The 17,303-nt window shown below is 41.3% G+C and overlaps 1 protein-coding gene across 2 annotated transcripts in view; it reads left to right on the top strand.

The window, feature by feature from the left end:
* Positions 1-17,303, top strand: part of RCBTB1 (RCC1 and BTB domain containing protein 1) — a 48,085-nt gene extending 30,782 nt beyond the window's left edge. For both annotated transcript variants that reach the window (XM_072783186.1, XM_072783187.1), the window contains 6 exons: positions 150-292; positions 1,307-1,497; positions 4,962-5,088; positions 7,610-7,761; positions 8,281-8,411; positions 14,903-17,303. In XM_072783186.1, the coding sequence (XP_072639287.1) occupies positions 150-292; positions 1,307-1,497; positions 4,962-5,088; positions 7,610-7,761; positions 8,281-8,411; positions 14,903-15,043 (885 nt within the window). In that variant the 3' untranslated portion in view covers positions 15,044-17,303. The remainder of the gene's footprint in view (positions 1-149; positions 293-1,306; positions 1,498-4,961; positions 5,089-7,609; positions 7,762-8,280; positions 8,412-14,902) is intronic.

Raw genomic sequence — 17,303 nt, 5'->3', positions numbered from 1 at the left:
TCTAATGCTTCTTTAATGTTCCAGAGAATGTCAGTCCATACCTGATGATGAATTGGCATTCTGCAGAAGCTGGCTGTGACCTTTAGGTAGATGTTTTCCCCGCCCTTCCTGTTTTCCTATTTACGGTGACCATTTAAATTTACTTGCAGATTGTCTGCGGCTATGCACACACTCTAGCACTAACAGATGAGGGCTTGCTCTATGCCTGGGGAGCTAACACGTATGGGCAGCTGGGAACTGGCAATAAAAATAACCTGCTAAGCCCGGCACACATCATGGTGGAGAAAGAAAGGTAACTGGGCTGTAATGTGTCTCGGGATTATATGTGTGGTTTTGGACTTGGGACTGTGTGTGCTGAAGCTATGGAGTTTGGCTTTGTAACTCTTCTTTTTTTTTTTTTTTTTTTTTGTAACTCTTCTTTTTATTAACATTGTTATTTTGAACAAGAGTTTGAGTCGCAGCCAGAAGGAACATGAACTTGGTATTATTCTTGTGCAGCTTTCAAAAATAACCGTCTGTGATTGGTGGGCATTAGTGCATCCTGGTATAATTCTTACTGACTTCTTGTGACCCGTCTAGTAGGGAAGCAAAGTAGGGTCTATCACCATGTAGAAATTCAGACTGTAGTACAGACTTTCCCTTTGAGCCAACTAAAACAGCTTTTAAATAAATAAAATCTCTTAAAAGGACAATATCAATTTAAATATTGATTTGATTTAATGTGTGTTGCCGGAATAAATGCTTTGTTCAGCCAAATCGTGAGTTTTTGCCCACTAAGTTTTAGAGGGTTGACTTCTGATTGTGGAACCGTGCCTAAGAAGCATACTGAGAAATGTGTCTGGCATGGTGTCCGTTTGGATTAGGAGTTCAGAGTCCATTACCCCAAGGCCAGTGCTTATTTAAGGGGTGAGAGAAAAAGTCATATTAAAGAAGGTACTTTTTTTTTTTTTTTTTTGCCACTGGCTAAGCCCTGGGAACTATCAGGATATTTTGCCTCTGTCCACTTTCCTCACCTACTTTGGTTTCTAGTCCCTTCTTCCAAGTTTTCCTCAACAGTTTGTGTTAGTTAGTTAGTAACCTTGGGAATGAGGTTAGGATGAGGAGTGGAGCAGCGAGCCAGGGGAGACCACGGTACTCTTGCTGTGATCTTCTGGTTTTGTCCTCATGCCTGATTTGACAGCTGATGTCCCTGTCGGGAGCTGTTGTGTGCAGTGCTTTAAGCATGACCTCTATCTTCTATCTTCTGCTGTGTGCTGTAGGCGTCTCTGATAAATAAATGACATACATTTTTCTTAAAATTTTCCAGGGTGGTAGAGATCGCGGCTTGCCACTCGGCGCACACGTCGGCAGCCAAGACCCAGGGCGGGCACGTGTACATGTGGGGCCAGTGCCGGGGCCAGTCGGTGGTCCTGCCTCACCTCACCCACTTCTCCTGCACCGACGACGTGTTTGCCTGCTTTGCCACGCCTGCCGTCTCGTGGCGCCTCCTGTCTGTAGGTAAGAAAGCCCAGGGCTGCTTCCACTCAGAAAAAGAGCGGTACTAGCGACTGGCCAGTGCTTCTATGTTTGCTGGTTGTGGGCTCCTTCAGGTTCTAGAATGTTTTATTCTCCAAAAGCTTTAATTCCTTTCCTCAAATTAGATTTGCATAATAAAATGTGTTCGTATGTTATAAAATGTTATAGGACTTCTTATTTTCTCCCCTTTAGTGCTTTCATTTTAATTGAGGTGAGATTTACATCCATAAAGTAAACCATTGAAAGTGTACAATTCAGAGGCATCTAGTATGTCCACAGTGTTGTGCAAACACCATTTATATCCAGTTCTAAAACATTTTCATCGCCTTGTACCTGTTGTGCCGTTGCTCCTCATTCTCCCTTTCCCCATCCTTGGCCATCACATATTTGCTTTTAGTTTCTAGGGATTTACGTGATCTGGGTATTTTCTATAAATGGAACCATACAATGTGTGACCTTTTGGGTCTAGCTTCTTTTACTTGATGTTTTTGAGGCTTATCCGTGTTGTATATATCAGTACTTAATTTTTTATGGCTGAATGAAAGTGTGTTTTATGTATAGACCACATTTTATTTATCCATGCAACTATGGATAACATTTGATGGATGGTTTCCACCTTTGACTGCTATGAATACTGCTGTTATAGTATTTGTGTCCAAATATTTGTTTGAGTAGCCTTTTTTTTTTGAATAACCTGTATTTAAGTGTTCTTGTTATACTAAATTTATTATGTAATTCAATATGAACCAAAAACGAACGGTAAAAAATGAAAAACTTGTGATTTTTAGGATGGCACGTTAATTCCACTTTCTTCTCTCCTTTTCTTTAAACCAATCTCAAGTACTTTTATGTCAGAAGGGCATAAAAACCAAGGTATTAGGGTAGTATAATTTAGGATGATCTTTGGTTATATAGATCTGTCCCTTTTCTGAATATTGTCTTTTTCAAGAGTTCATTGATGGAAAATGGTGAGGTGTCATAAAGCTGAGTAGCCATCAACAAGAGGAGTTTAAACTCTTTTATTTCTTGTACATTTCTGCCATTTTTGCTGATGCTTTTCTTCTGTGTTGTTCTTTATATGCAGAGGGAATAAGTGGGTCATGATGGCCTGTGCTTGAAAATGAGTAGCTCTTGTCAACAATAGGGTTTGGATTGCTTTAGCAATTGATAGTGAAGGCCAGCCTTGTAATACATGTCATGCTCAGGCGTGTCAGACAGCTGGCAGTCATCATCAGGTGACCAGTCTTTATGGTCATGGGGGCAACTGTATTTACGAAGAGTTAAACTGCTGCTTAATTCAAAGTGAAATAAATAGAACATTTCCAGGTTCTCTATAATACAATATATACTTTTTTTTTTTTTTTTAAAGAGAGTGTGTGGAGGGTGAGGAAGGGCAGAGGGAGAGAGAATCAAGCAGGTTCCACCCAGCATGGAGCCGACACGGGGCTCTGAGCCAAAATCAAGTCAGACACTTAACTGAGCCCCTCCGTTGTGCCTACAATATATATTTTTTTACAATATCTTTTTTTTGCAGTGAATGTTGTGATTTGAAAAAAAAATAGTTAACAGAATGGGACATTTGAGCATAATCACATGCACGTACGGCAGGTCCAGCCACACACTGCGTACATCTTCATATTCCGGTGTGCTTCTTAACCTGTTTATGAAAGGCTTCTCCAGGTACTTACCTCTCAAAAATCCTAATCCTGAAAAGACATCCTCTTTTTTTTTTTTTTTTTAAGACATCCTTTTCAGAAGAAAAGGTGTAACATTTTTAAATACTGTTTGGAAAAGATAAGATCATTTAGTATCTCCCAGGTGATTTCTTTCCCATCTACCCACTAAAAGTCAGAAGAGTTTTTTTCCTCTCAGTTTACCATCTCAACTGAGTGTTAGAAAAAAAGTCAGATGGTGAGGAAATACCTCATAAGAAGACTTCTCTGAAAGGAGTTATTGTAGTTGTTTCCCGGAACCAAAAGGGGGAAAAGGGTTATTTCAACCCTTAGGACTGATGCAGAAGTGGGGGCACTGATAGGAATCTATTTTGTGTATGGGTGGGGCAGAAATTTAGATCTCTGGGCTCCTTGCCATCTTAGTCATTTCCTTTCTTTTATTTGCCAGGGATCCAGGTTACGGGGTCAGGGAAAACCTGATTTTTGAGAGATTGTCCACTTTCCCCCATAGTTAGGAGAGCTCTCATTCTGGGAGCTCAGGGGAGGGTATGGGCAAATGCCATTTCCTTGCGAGATTCTGATGATAAAGCTCCTGGAGAGGGGTGCCTGGGGGGCTCAGCCGATTAAGCGGCTGCCTTCAGGTCGGGTCATGGTCCCGGGGTCCAGGGATGGAGCCCTGCCTTGGGCTCTCTGCTTGGTGCAGAGCCTGCTTCTCCCTTTCGTCTCCAGTCATGCTCTCTCTTGCTGTCTCTGTCTCTGTCTTTCACTCTCTCTATATTTATATCAAATAAATATAATATTTTTTTTAAAAAAGCTCACAGATAAGCTTATTTGCTAAGTTTCAGCCTCCGTTTTAGCAGATGTCGCTCCTCCAAGAGCAGCAGGCTGCTGAGACACAGCCCCATTCTCATCTTGCGGGCGGTCCACACCTGTTGCCTCTATTCACAGCACCTGTGTTCATTGCCAGTGAGCTCAGTAATCTTTTTTGTTTCCCTGTTAGCCTTCTACTTGTTTTCCTTTGCTCGTGCATATACGGCGCAGGAAGGTGTTATGTAATTTGTACAAGTGCCTTCACCTTTCTTCCTAAGGACACAGTACTACTTACGTATAGTCGTACCAGCGGTTCTTATCAGGCTATGTGATCATGTTTTTGTGAAACTGTTCCCTTTGTGTATACATTGTTACTGGGTAAATTTGCTCTGGTTTTAGATAGCACGTAGGCATTAATGTTTGTGCCTTTATTTTTAGGATTAAGGTGGTATCCTTCCACATACCTAGGATGTAGGTTTTCTCTGTATAAGAACAGGACTGTGTAGCGTTGCTACTTCACTGGTACATTTATTTTCTTGCCATTCCTTCGGTTGAACTTATCATCCCCTTGAAGCAACCCCAAAGCAGAGTAAAGGTATTCTTGGTGTCTTGGTCAAGGAAAATGGATAAATTCTTGGTCCTTGAAGAGAACCACTGAAGTTTTAAGTAAGTAGTTATATAATCTACTATAACTTTTTCTACTTTTAAAAAATAGACATTTTAAAATGTCTAACTTAGTATGTAAGACTGGTAATCGGCCTTTCCAACTACTTATTTTAGGTGGTTTGTAGACTCAAGATACTTATTTTGATACAGTGAAATTGATTTGTCAAATAAGACATGAATTCTTGAAAAAAATCTGATGGAATTATTCGTCATGCTGATGGTTATCTTTTTGAAATCTTTCATAACTCTAGAAAGTTTCCTGAGCTTTCTGTATTAATAATGTGTTTTTGCCTTCAGAACATGAAGACTTTTTAACAGTTGCTGAATCACTGAAGAAAGAATTTGATAGTCCAGAAACTGCTGATCTGAAGTTTCGAATTGATGGGAAATATATCCATGTGCATAAAGCTGTTTTGAAAATCAGGTATTTTTGCATGAGCTTAGAGATATCAATAACTCTTTCTTTTTTTGCATTCTCCATTTTTTTTTTTTTTTTGTTATTCCGCAAAATGGGGACTGAAAAGGAATAATAGCCTTGGCAGTAGAGAGAAATGGTACAACTTAATATCTTTGTGAATAGGATCCGTGCGTTATCAAAGAGTTTTGCCCATGTGTGTAAATGTGCACTCGTGTGCCTTTTTGAAAAGGCATGTGGTAGTGTAAATATTTGTCTATATTGTGTTGGGGTTTTTTCTTTTTCCTTCTTTTTTTTTTTTTTTTTTTTTTAGATAGAGAATGAGAGGGAGAGAGAGAGAGAGAGGGAGAGAGTGTGCGCGCTGTGAGCCGAGGGTGGGAGAAAGGGAGAGAGAATCCCAGTCTCTGTGCTGGGCGATGCCGGGGGCTTGATCTCACCACCCTGAGATCATGACCTGAGCTGAAATCAGGAGTCTGACACTTAACTGAGCGACCCAGGAGCCCTGTCTATATTGTGTTTTATTTTTTTTTTATTTTTATTTTTTTAAATTTTTTTTTTTTTTTTTTTAATTTATGATAGTCACAGAGAGAGAGAGAGAGAGAGAGAGGCAGAGACCTAGGCAGAGGGAGAAGCAGACTCCATGCACCAGGAGCCCGACGTGGGACTCGATCCCGGGTCTCCAGGATCACGCCCTGGGCCAAAGGCAGGCGCTAAACCGCTGCGCCACCCAGGGATCCCTATATTGTGTTTTAAATGAGGATCTTGTGACTATTTATTTCCATTGACAAATGAATTTACACGCTTAAAAAAATCTAAAACATTGTTAATGAAGAGTATGTCCTCTTTTACACTTAAAGATTCATTTTTCCCCAAGCAGAAAACTCTCATGGTCCAGAATGGGTCTCTGACCATGAGGGCCATCTAATTCCTAATTAAAGGAATGTTCTTTAGATAGATGACGGGATTGTGTTTATTAATAGTCGTTTGGACCCTTGCTCCCTGAGGCTTCCGTTACTGAGAAAGAGGCGTATGAAGTGAGGCCATTGAGAGTTGGACTGCCCATTTACAAGACCCTTTTGAGATTTAGTTAAAAACCTATTTACATGGGGCACCTGCGTGGCTCAGTGGTTGAGCGTCTGCCTTTGGCCCAGGGCGTGATCCTGGGATCCAGGATTGAGTCCCCGGACAGGCTCCCTGCATGGAGCCTGCTTCTCTCTCTGCCTGCGTCTCTTTCTCTGTGTGTCTCTCATGAATGAATAAAATCTTTAAAAAATAAAAATCTATTTACAAAATAACATGATATAAGGGAACACAAAAGCCATGTATCAGTCATTACTGCTATATGTCAGTCATTACTAAGAAAGTAAATATCTGAACCAATGTATTAAAAGATGAACTGGAAATGTTCCTTTTTTCTGTGAACCTGTGGTCAGCCCGTCTCTTCCTTCAATTGCTCATTCCTTGCCTAGACAACTATTTCTTTTTACTATTCAGATGAAGCAATATCTTATGGAGTTGGGGCCATTCTTTTAGTTGTGAATGGATTTTGAAAATACTGTGTTTATTTACACCACATCTCATTTTAAAAGGACCTGGAAAGATGGCTTTTTAAAACTGAAGTATATTGCCTACTTAAGAAATCTCAGTCTTTAGTAATTAGTTTCTCCTGCAGGTGGCTTTTTTACATGCAAATACTACATAAAAAGACCCGCTTAGGTTTTTTTGAAATTTGTGACCCTCCTAGTGAATATATTTTGTACATAAGTTGGTAACAGGCTTGAGAGGATCGGAAAGGGAGCAGGTCAAAGCAGAGGAACAATATATAGGCCTGATGGCTGTTTTGAAGATGTATCAGAAAAGAAGGAAAATTAGCATGTAAGGTAATGGGATAATAATCAGCCTAAATGTAATCCAGTTAACATTTAAAGCCATTTTAAGAATATGCTGATTACGTGAAAATTAAAAACCAAATAAGTTATTTGAATGATTTTTTTTTAAAGATTCTCTTTATTTATTCATGAGAGAGACACACAGAGAGAGGCAGAGACACAGGCAGAGGGAGAAGCAGGCTCCATGCAGGAGCCTGATGTGGGACTCGATCCTGGGACCCCAGGATCACGCTCTGAGCCAAAGGCAGACGCTCAACCGCTGAGCCACCCAGGGGTCCCCAAATGATGTTGATATAGTCAAAGGTTTGAACTCTCATTCCTGAATTTCTTTTAATTTCATTGTTAAAATGCATTTCCCTACAACACTTTTTAAGAAAAACAAGTGAGCAGAGTGGTTGATCTGAATGAGGACTGTCAAATTATATTCGGTGTACCGCGTGGTACTTCTAGGCTCTGTTTATAATTCTTAATATTTAATGGGAGATACTCGTCAAAAAAATGCAAGTGAATATATGCAAGAAGTGAATGCGAAAGCCTGTGCTAGCGAAAGGTTCCTGATCCTGGAGCGTGTGGGCCCCAGTGTAGCAGTAGGTAGGGACGCCTGTAATACCGCACTAGGTAACTTTCCATGTTCTGTTTAGGTGTGAGCACTTTCGCTCCATGTTCCAGTCTTACTGGAACGAGGATATGAAGGAGGTGATAGAAATAGACCAGTTTTCTTACCCAGTGTACCGTGCCTTTCTCCAGTACCTCTACACAGACGCAGTGGACCTGCCGCCCGAGGATGCTATAGGTACCTCAGCCGCCGGGACGGGCCGAGCCGCGCGGTCAGAATCCCTCTCATGGTCTAATAGCGCTGAAGTGTGAAAGTGTGTCATTTATTGGTTTTTACGTGGCTTTCAGACCGTATTTGAAGTAAATGTCTTTAAAAATAGTGTTATATAATTATTATGGTTAAAAATTGCGGCCACAAGTTACGATCGTGGACTATGTTAATCTGTTGATACTGAAGTATACATTGCTTAATGCGTTTAGCATCTCATCTTGGAAACAAAATCGGGGCGGGAGGTCCTGTTTATTCCCCTCTGTGTTGTAGAAGAAGTTGTATGAAGTGAGTGTAGGGGAGGTCAGTTCTGGGATGGGGGGGGAGGTAAGGCATGAAAAGGATTTATTTAATAAACTTTAGAGTATTATTCACTAAGGAACTTCTGATTTATCTACATAACTTTTTGGCAAAATGAAATATGTATGTTCATAAATTGTGGGAAATTAGCGTAAACTTGATTAAACCTTCCATACTTTTTGCTTTTAGGTCTTTTGGACTTGGCCACGTCTTACTGTGAAAACCGACTGAGAAAGCTTTGTCAGCACATTATCAAGCGCGGAATTACTGTCGAGAATGCGTTTTCACTGTTCTCTGCTGCAGTCAGATACGATGCAGAGGTAACATAAAATAACAAACAGAAACTCCCCATGGCCGCCCCCCTGCCCCGCCCCCCCCTCCCGCCTTCTTGCATGAGACAAGGAACTGGAGTAATTTCACTTCTCTTTAGGGAATCCATGAACTGACTGAGCCCTAAAAAAATGAAATCTGGCCTTGCTTAGTTTATTCTATGTTCATAGTTTCAAAAATGGTTGTTTTTCTACTTTCATTTTTAACTAAGAAAAGAAACTGAGGTCCAAGCAGCTGTCCTGCAGGTTGGAATAGAAAGTGTCCTACCCAGTTAGGCTGTTGCCATATTTTAGCTTGAGGTGCTTCTCAAGGTCAGCACACATATTTCTTTCAAGACTCACTTTGCCGTCTCCCTAAGTCTACCGTGTTGTAAACCAAGGATGCTGTATGATTCCTATCTGTGTATGCTCTGAAACTCTTTGTCTTTTTCTAATTATAACTCAATTATTCATGTGTGAAGAACTTGCTCTGGACTCCTTTCTGTTTGTGTGTTTGGTTGTGAATGATTGGTTTTGTACAGATTGAATTCTTTTTTAAAAAATTAATTTATTCGTAATAGACACAGAGAGAGGCAGAGACACAGGCAGAGGGAGAAGCAGGCTCCCTGCGGGGAGCCTGATGCAGGTCTTGATCCCAGGACCCAGGGGTCACAGCCTGAGCTGAAGGCAGACACTCAACCACTGAACCACCCAGGCGTCCCTGGATCGAATTCTTAATCTAGGATTCATGGATCTCTAGAGAGTCCATGAATAAATGGCCTTTGGGGAGTCTAAAATTTTGCATTTAGTGCATTTTCTTGAAGTTAAGGACTAGAATGTCATCAGATTGTAAGCCGCTTGAGAGCAGGAACAGTTTCTTAGTCATCTCTGAACCCCGTAGTGCCTGGCACACAGTAGGCACTGGGTAATAAATGTCTGTTGAACTGAATGAATATGGTACCACCTGAGGACGTATTAAGGAGAGCTGGTGAACTAAAGGCTGGTATGGTTGGTTTTATAAATTTATAGAGAACAGGGCAGCCCCGGTGGCTCAGTGGTTTAGCGCCGCCTTCAGCCCAGGATATGATCCTGGAGTCCCGGGATCGAGTCCCACGTCGGGCTCCCTGCATGGAGTCAGCTTCTCCCTCTGCCTGTGTCTCTGTCTGTGTCTCTGCCTCTCTCTCTCTCTGTCTTTCATGAATGAATAAATAAAATCTTAAAAAAAAAATTTATAGAGAACAAAAGGTAGAGAGCAATAGCCTTGGAGTTCAAGAGGTCTGACTAAGGCAGACACCTTTAATGACACAGCCCATTCTTAGAGGGATTTTGTCATCATTTGACCAGGCACAGTGCCTGGCATCTGGGGATTTACCAAACACCTGCAGAGGTCTGTAACTGTGGCCTCGGTGTGGGGGAAGACAGACTTCATCTTTATCACACTTAGGGATAAGAATGGATCATTGTGTCTTATATTTTTCACAATGCATCCTATTTTTATTTGAGATTATATTATGATTATAAATAATTGATAAGGTCAAACAGCTGACTTTCACTGTGGCCTGGCAACAGATGGAGTGATGATCAAAGTAGATCATTTCTAATAGGAAATGGAAGTATAGATTTTCTGCCTCTTCTGTGACTCCATTGAACTTCTTTATTACAAGTGCTCTTTCTTTAGGTTCCATTCTACCCAGTGATACAATTTTTAACTGGCTGATGTCTGTTCTGTCCGTTTGTTAATTGACTTCAGCATCTTCTCTGGGTCTCTCCCTACCACTCTTCCCTGCTAATGAGGTCCACATTCCTGGGATTAGGATATTGCTGACTAAAACCAGTTAGAACCATCTGGCCAGAGGAAAACATCTCCGCACTAGGTGCTGGAAATTTCTCACTTTAAGCTAAAATCTACCCCAGAAAGTTCACAGAAAAAAACGTTGTGCCACATCTGCCCCTGCCAGTTCATCGTTTGTTGTTTTTTTTATTTACCTGTTTTCATTTTTCTCATATTAAGTATAGACACATTAAATAATTAAATACTGTCCCTTCCTTGAGACTGAAAATACATGTGATTCCCTAGAGTCTGTGAGAGTATGGGCCTTTGGTCGGCACTCAAAAGTGTATGTGGAGTTAAATGAATGATTAAATGTATTCAAAATACCTCAGCACAAAGCTGTGCTTTTTAAAAAATGCAAAAACCAAAACCCCCAACCCCACAAAAACTATACATTCAGTGTAGGAAAATTAGAAAACAGAAGACAAAAAGAGAAAGAACCACCTCTGTCTTTCTAGGCTCTCTCTATTTTTAGATTCTTACAGGAGTTCTATAAATGACTAATGTACTTTCACATTGTAGTTTCTTCTAAAATGTAGTAAGTAAATAATAAAGTGTTTAGGATATAAAAATAAAACCCACTTACCGTATCCATTAGTTGATAGGAAGCTACTCTTAAGTCAGATTGGAAATTAATTGCCAAAAAAATTGAGTGACTTTCAGAAGTTCTGCTTAGGGAGACCAGATGACTCTTCCTTCATCCTGGGGTTGAAGCACTAGGAAGATGGAGATTATGTGCTCCTCGTGTTTTTTGTCTTTTCTGAAAGTTTTTGCAGTTCCTCTGTACCCCCTTTGACAAGATAGTTTCAAAGCAAATATATGCACATAAAAGCAACAAAAATGACTCAGTAGTGAGGAAGATTGTTTTACAGTAAGCTGCTCGTGGAGCCCTTGAGTTGTGAGTGCTTTGTCAGGCTCTCTGTAGGTTGTGACTGAAGGGCTTCGCACAGGAGCACTTCTCTATCCCTCCAGTACAAACCCAAATGAACATTGCCATCAAGGGAGAAAATGTGAATGAAACGCTGTACCAAGAGAGTTCTAGATCTCATTACATGAATTTTGAAATGTTTCTATTTATACTGTTTCAGGAAGTTTTTGTTTTTTGTTTTTGTTTTTTTTTTTTTAAAGATTTTATTTTCTCATGAGAGAGAGAGAGAGGTGGAGACACAGGCAGAGGGAGAAGCAGGCTCCCTAAAGGGAGCCCGATGGAGGACTCGATCCCGGGACCGCCGGATCACAACCTAAACCAAAGGCAGAAGCTCAACCACTGGGCCACACGGGTGTCCCAAATTTTTGTTTTCTATATATGTTTGAACATTAGGAGAAATAGTTGAGAACCAGAGTAGGGAGCTTCCCAGAAAGTCCTACTTGCTGGGCAACTTATGTCCTAAGATTTTGCTATTGGTGGGAAGCCATAAATAATAAGGCCAGGAATCTAATTCCAGAATTGGTTTGGGATATTGGTATTGAAAAGTTTTATGCTAAAGCCAGATGGTGAGGTTTTTTTTCCTTCTTTTTTGAAATTAAAAGTTTTCCATGATCAGTAGACTGTATTTTTTTGGTTAGTGAGACAAAGCACCTTATTTTGTCCTGTGTAGTAAGACATTTAAGTATTCTAAAAAACAAAACCAAAGACCACTGTGATCTAGAATATTTCGCACCTGACACACACTATAAAATAAATTCTAAACTTAAAGTTTTGGGGTTTCATTTTTACTATCCTAACATGTTTGGACATAAGTAGGAGTAATTCACAGTCTCTTGCCATCTGGAATGCGTCTCGAGTGGGGCTTGTGACACAGAGGCCGCCTATGTCACCCTGGCCACGTGCCTTCCATAGAATTCTTAGCATTCACCTATTTTAGCTTTGGAGGACTTAGGATTGGTTAAGTTCATTCAGGCTGTAGTAGCATTTTTTTAAATGTGGGTATTAAAGCCATCAGTTGTTTGTGGTTTATTTTGTTACTAAAGAAAAATCTATAGAAAGAAAAAACAAGTTATCTTCAGAGTATACAAGTTAATGAAATAATTTAAATGACAGAAAATTTGGATTGAATTTATAAATTATTTCAGAATAGCAATTTATTTTGAGTTTCCTTGCTAATTGCAGCAAAGCTGATATTTTATCTGTTTTACCTCGGAACCACTTTATAATAATTTCACCACCATTTATTCATTAATAAGGAATTCAGTTTTAGTAAAGTACCAAGAATACTGTTTTAGAGCCCCTGATTTTATACTCTCCCCGACTTCTGTATTCCATGCGCCTTAAGAAGATGCTTTCAATCTATGATGAGCCTCATCTACTGGTCAGATGATCCTTCTTGTTCTTCTTGGAGATACTTTATATAAAGCCCAGCAATCCTGTTCTAGGTAATTTACTAGCTGGTAAGCGCTGTGTTTTCTGGGTAGTGAAGATATGACCATTTGCAGAATAAGGTGAACAGATCATGTTTGGTTCTTCAAATACTTAAGAGTTATCAGAAAAACCTTTATCTCATTTACACATCAAAGGCAAACTGGCTCAGGGCGCTGGCTCCGGGGTCAGCTGCGTGGCCGAGCTCCTCCGGTTCACGCAAGTGAACCTGCAAACCCAGTTTCTCTCTCTCCAGGTGCGTTCACTGCTTCCTTTTCTGTAGATCTGCCTTAAGCAAGATTCAGTTATTAAACAACAATTACTTATATAAATAACCCAGATTTAGATTATTTTCAGGATTCTCTAGTTAGACTTTTAATGTTTGAAACTGCAAAACATTTTTTGAATCCTGAGATCTCTCACCAATTCAGACTAGCTGGAGGGGAAGGGAAGGCACTTTGATGGGCCTATTTTCATTAATGTGTGGAGTGATTTGTCAGTAGAGCACCCTTTGTAAACTTGTGCTACATAAAAAGTTCTTAAAGTTTATACTCAAGACAGCCTCTGTGTAATTAGTAAACTGGACAAACTTGTTTTTTCCACACGTACTCTAAAAAACTTGAATTCCAGATTTCTAGACATGGACACGATAAGGTTTTGCAGTGTGAGAATTTAGTGCTGTCTTCTTTGAATCTGAAATTACGTAATAAAAAGTTAATATTTAAAGATCCTTGTCTGATACATGGCATGGTTTGAAGAACTTTCTGTGCTAATGACTGGTTATTTCTCCCTAAATTATGTGTAAAAAAACTAGTTTTCTATTTTTGATGAATAAAATCGAAATGACTTTTATCTCCCCGTGGAATATAATTTAGTACCGAAAGCTGTTGCTTGATCTTTGGGTCGTAGTACCAGGGGGAGGGCGTTTTCCTCAGTAATAGCACGAGAAGGAGGTTCTACATAGTCTAACACTTTAGTTTATTAAAATACACAGAACGTTCAGCTGTATTTCAGCCTCCTGGACTCTCCTGTTAAAAAATGTTGATGCGAAGATTGTGCTGATATTTTAAACGCATCGCGAATTATGTGGGAAACAAAACTCTGGCAGCAACTGACTGACGCATGTTAGACGTGACATATGTCCTACTGGCTAGGATGGGAAGGGGACATCCTTCAGCTGGGGACAGAGGGACCCTTAGAGGAAGGAGGCATCCGTTTGCAGGGGTCGCGCTGAGAGAGTAGGAGGGGACGTGTCTCCGCCTGCAGCTCCCGTCCCACGGTGGCTGGACACGTGGAGCCACACGGCAGCTTCAGCGGTGTCGGGCTCCTGGTTTGGTCGAGGCCTGAGTGTTGACCTCCAGCGTAGCTGGCAAGGTCATAAAAATCCAGGTGTTTGTGATAAGAGCTTTCGGCGCGCGTCACCGTCATAACGTAGACCTTGTATACATTCCGGCACTAACGGGTTCAGCAGATGCACGTTCCAGTCTGAAGGACGAACAGTGCCTGGGAGTTAGGCTGGGGACGAACGGCTGTCTTCGCCTGGGCGGCACCGGGTGTCTGGGTGCCCTGGGTGCCCTGGGTGACCACCCCTTCCTGCTTTACCGCCTGCGCAGGTTTCTCTCCTTTGAGCGTCGGTAGTGGGAGACCCTTGACCGAACGAACACTCTGGTCTCGGAGTCTTCTCCCCGGATTGGCTCTCCGAGGAGTTAGCGTGGTGGGAACTGTAGGCTGCTCTCCCTCGTGGCTTTGGGGATGAAGACATTTTCTGTGGGAGAGCGCGAAAGTGGATTTGAGGTCCTCGGAAGTTCTTCCCTCGTCTGATGTGTCTCTTCATCACTTTCTGTTTCTTAAAACCTTCCTGAAGCTAAATGTTAATGCTTCTCTCTGACTTCTTGACCGTGGCGAAACACCTGATGGGCTGAAGTTGCGCTCAGCTCTGGTTTTCATTGGTACTGAGGACGGACGGACGGACGGACGGACGGACGCTACTGTGTGGCCTCCGGGACGGGGTCCCGGCGCGTGAGTGACCGCGTGGCCGTGCTCAGGCTGTCCCCCCGGCGCTGTGAGTGGCTCTGTGTTCTCGGGCGTCGGGCCTGAGGTGGTGGACTCATTGCTACACTGTGCTTTGGCTAAGTAGCGCGTGCCTGGCTGGTACCACCTGTGGCCACTTGTTTGCTGAGGTGGAGCTCTCTGGCCTCAAACATCTTTCCTAGGGGAGGGCGGAGGACTTGGGGTGAGGGGTTGGGATAGAAGTAATCCGATCAAAGTTAATAAAAAAGGCCTCTTCTTGTTTTTATTTTTGTTGTGTGTGTCCAGGACTTAGAAGAATTCTGCTTTAAGTTTTGCATCAATCATTTGACAGAAGTTACACAGACTGCAGCATTTTGGCAAATGGATGGCCCTCTGCTAAAGGAATTCATTGCTAAAGCCAGTAAATGTGGAGCCTTTAAGAACTGAAGCCCACGGCCCTGGGTGCTGTGAGTGCTCTGGGGCGCGGGCGCCTGGCGTGCTTTGTGCTGTGTGGGGGATGTAATTTTGCAGGTAAAACCCCATCCGGTGGGTTTTTATTCCACATCTGAGACACAGCGCTCCGCGTAGGAATATATGAAGGATGTACAGCGTTTCCCGAACCCACTTTGAACAACTCTTATTTCCAGACACGTGTATCTCCAATGTGACCTTGATTTGGCTGGAACATTGTAAAGGGGGGAAAGCTTAGCTGCTGGTTATTTTGCGTGTTGTTTTTGATGAGAGGACCCTCTGAACTTGGGAAGGGGGATCTGAGGCGATTCCCCAGGTTCACACACTGACAGCCCTTTGACACCGGGAAGGGGGATCGTTTGTGGGTTGTGAGATAGTCCCAGAGGCCCCACCCTGAGCCAGGGATGCTGACCTTGGGACATGTTGAAATGCTGCGTTAGTTGCTAGTTCAATAGCCATACTGTGAAGGTGTAGTGGAGGGAGTTTGGGGCTTTTGTGAAGGTGTAGTTAGGGTAGTTTGCAGTGTTTGCACCACTGGGGACCTTTTTTGACTTCATGATTGTATCAAAGTAATAGTGTAACAGGAGTCCAGCGTGTCGAGATGATGAACGTGTAGAGATGAACTTCTCAGTCAGCCGAGATCTCTCGTGAGTCTGGACTACCTGTGAAAAGTTGATAATGAAGGAGTTTTGGACAAAGGTCAATATTTTATGAATTAGAATCTCCACTACTATCCAACAGTGTTTTGTTTTATTAGGACAGAGTCTGAGAACTGAAGTTTAAATTACCGCTCCCCCCCCCCCCCCCCGCCCTGTTTCCCCTCGAAATGCTCATCATGGGAGGAAAGTAATGACATGCTCAGTATAGCCTTGCCTTCCTAAATTACGGCTGCTGGATCGTCAGATCTATTGTATCCCACTCAGAGAAGTGGTTCTTAAAACCACCTTTCTGGCAGGTCTTGGAATGCGTTTTAGCCCTTTTATCTAGGCCGAGTATCACAGATTTGCTTATCTGTAACCTCATTTTAGATTTCCTCACCTTTTAATTGTGTTACATATAATATTTCGCACAGCTTTCATTTTAGATTTCCTCACCTTTTAATTGTGTTACGTATAATATTTCACACAGTTTAACTTTGAAAAAGGATCAAAATTATGGTTTCGCTGAAAGATCCTATTTAAAAGGATCTGTTCAGTTTGGTTTGTATTTTTTGTTTTGTTTTTTTGTTTTTGTTTTTGTTTGGTCTGATTATGAAACGTGACTTTGGGAGGAAGAGTGTTCAGCTTTGGGTTCTATCACGTGTGTCCGTTGAGCCCCCTGTAAGAACAGAGCTTTGTTCTGCTCTCTGGCCCACGGACTCATTTCCATTTGTGAACTCTTTCCTGCTTGGAAGTTCCTTCCTCTGAACTTGGAGCCTAAGTACCTTTTCGGAGCCAAATTAACCAGAGGGTGAAGAAGATACGCTGCAGCTGCTATTTTTAGCAGTGTTTCTAGGTGTGTCTAGGGGGTTGAGTGGGAGTAAGGGCCCCAAACATAGTTCATTGATAAGATGATTATAAATCTAGAGATCCCAGTTCCCTTTTCTTGACCATGTCACAGGTGATTGAAGCCCAGTCAATTATTACATTAGACTTACTTCTGCAACATGATAGAACTTTTCTTACTAGGTTGATAAATGCACATTAATTTGATTATTAGCTATGATGGGTAGTGTTTGTAACAATCACTGTTCCGTAGGCTTATGATCTGGACAACCAAGAACTTCAGTATGTTTACTATTACTCTTACTTGAAAAAGAAAACTTAAAAAAGAAGCACAAAATAAAGCAGTAGATCCATTTCCGCAGATTGTTCATTCAACAGATATTTACTGAGGTTCCTCATATACGTGAAGAGCCACTTTTCATAGTAGATTACTGAGTAATTCGTACGAACATGTGCGTAGTGAAGAAAATGGGAGTAAGTCCTTTGAAAAGTACTTGAGTATCTTTTTTTTTTTTTTAAATACACTCTTATTTTTCTACTTGGTTTTATTGTTAATCATAGCAGGAAAGGAAAACTGTTCTTTGAATTTTTTTTTTCATCTGATGTAATAAAGAAAGCCAAAGTATTCATATTTCTTAAGCTAGCCCTAAATGTACTCTTGAACTTTTACTGGAACAATGTTTGATACTCTAGTGTATAGACTGTATTTATGTAACATTTAGAATGACATATTAATAAATAATCTAGTAAGA

The sequence above is a fragment of the Canis lupus genome, chromosome 17 (assembly GCF_048164855.1).
Source record: "Canis lupus baileyi chromosome 17, mCanLup2.hap1, whole genome shotgun sequence".
Taxonomy (NCBI): Eukaryota; Metazoa; Chordata; class Mammalia; order Carnivora; family Canidae; genus Canis; species Canis lupus.
The sequence above is the reverse complement of the archived record's forward strand: the minus strand, read 5'-3'. Positions and strand labels throughout refer to the sequence as shown.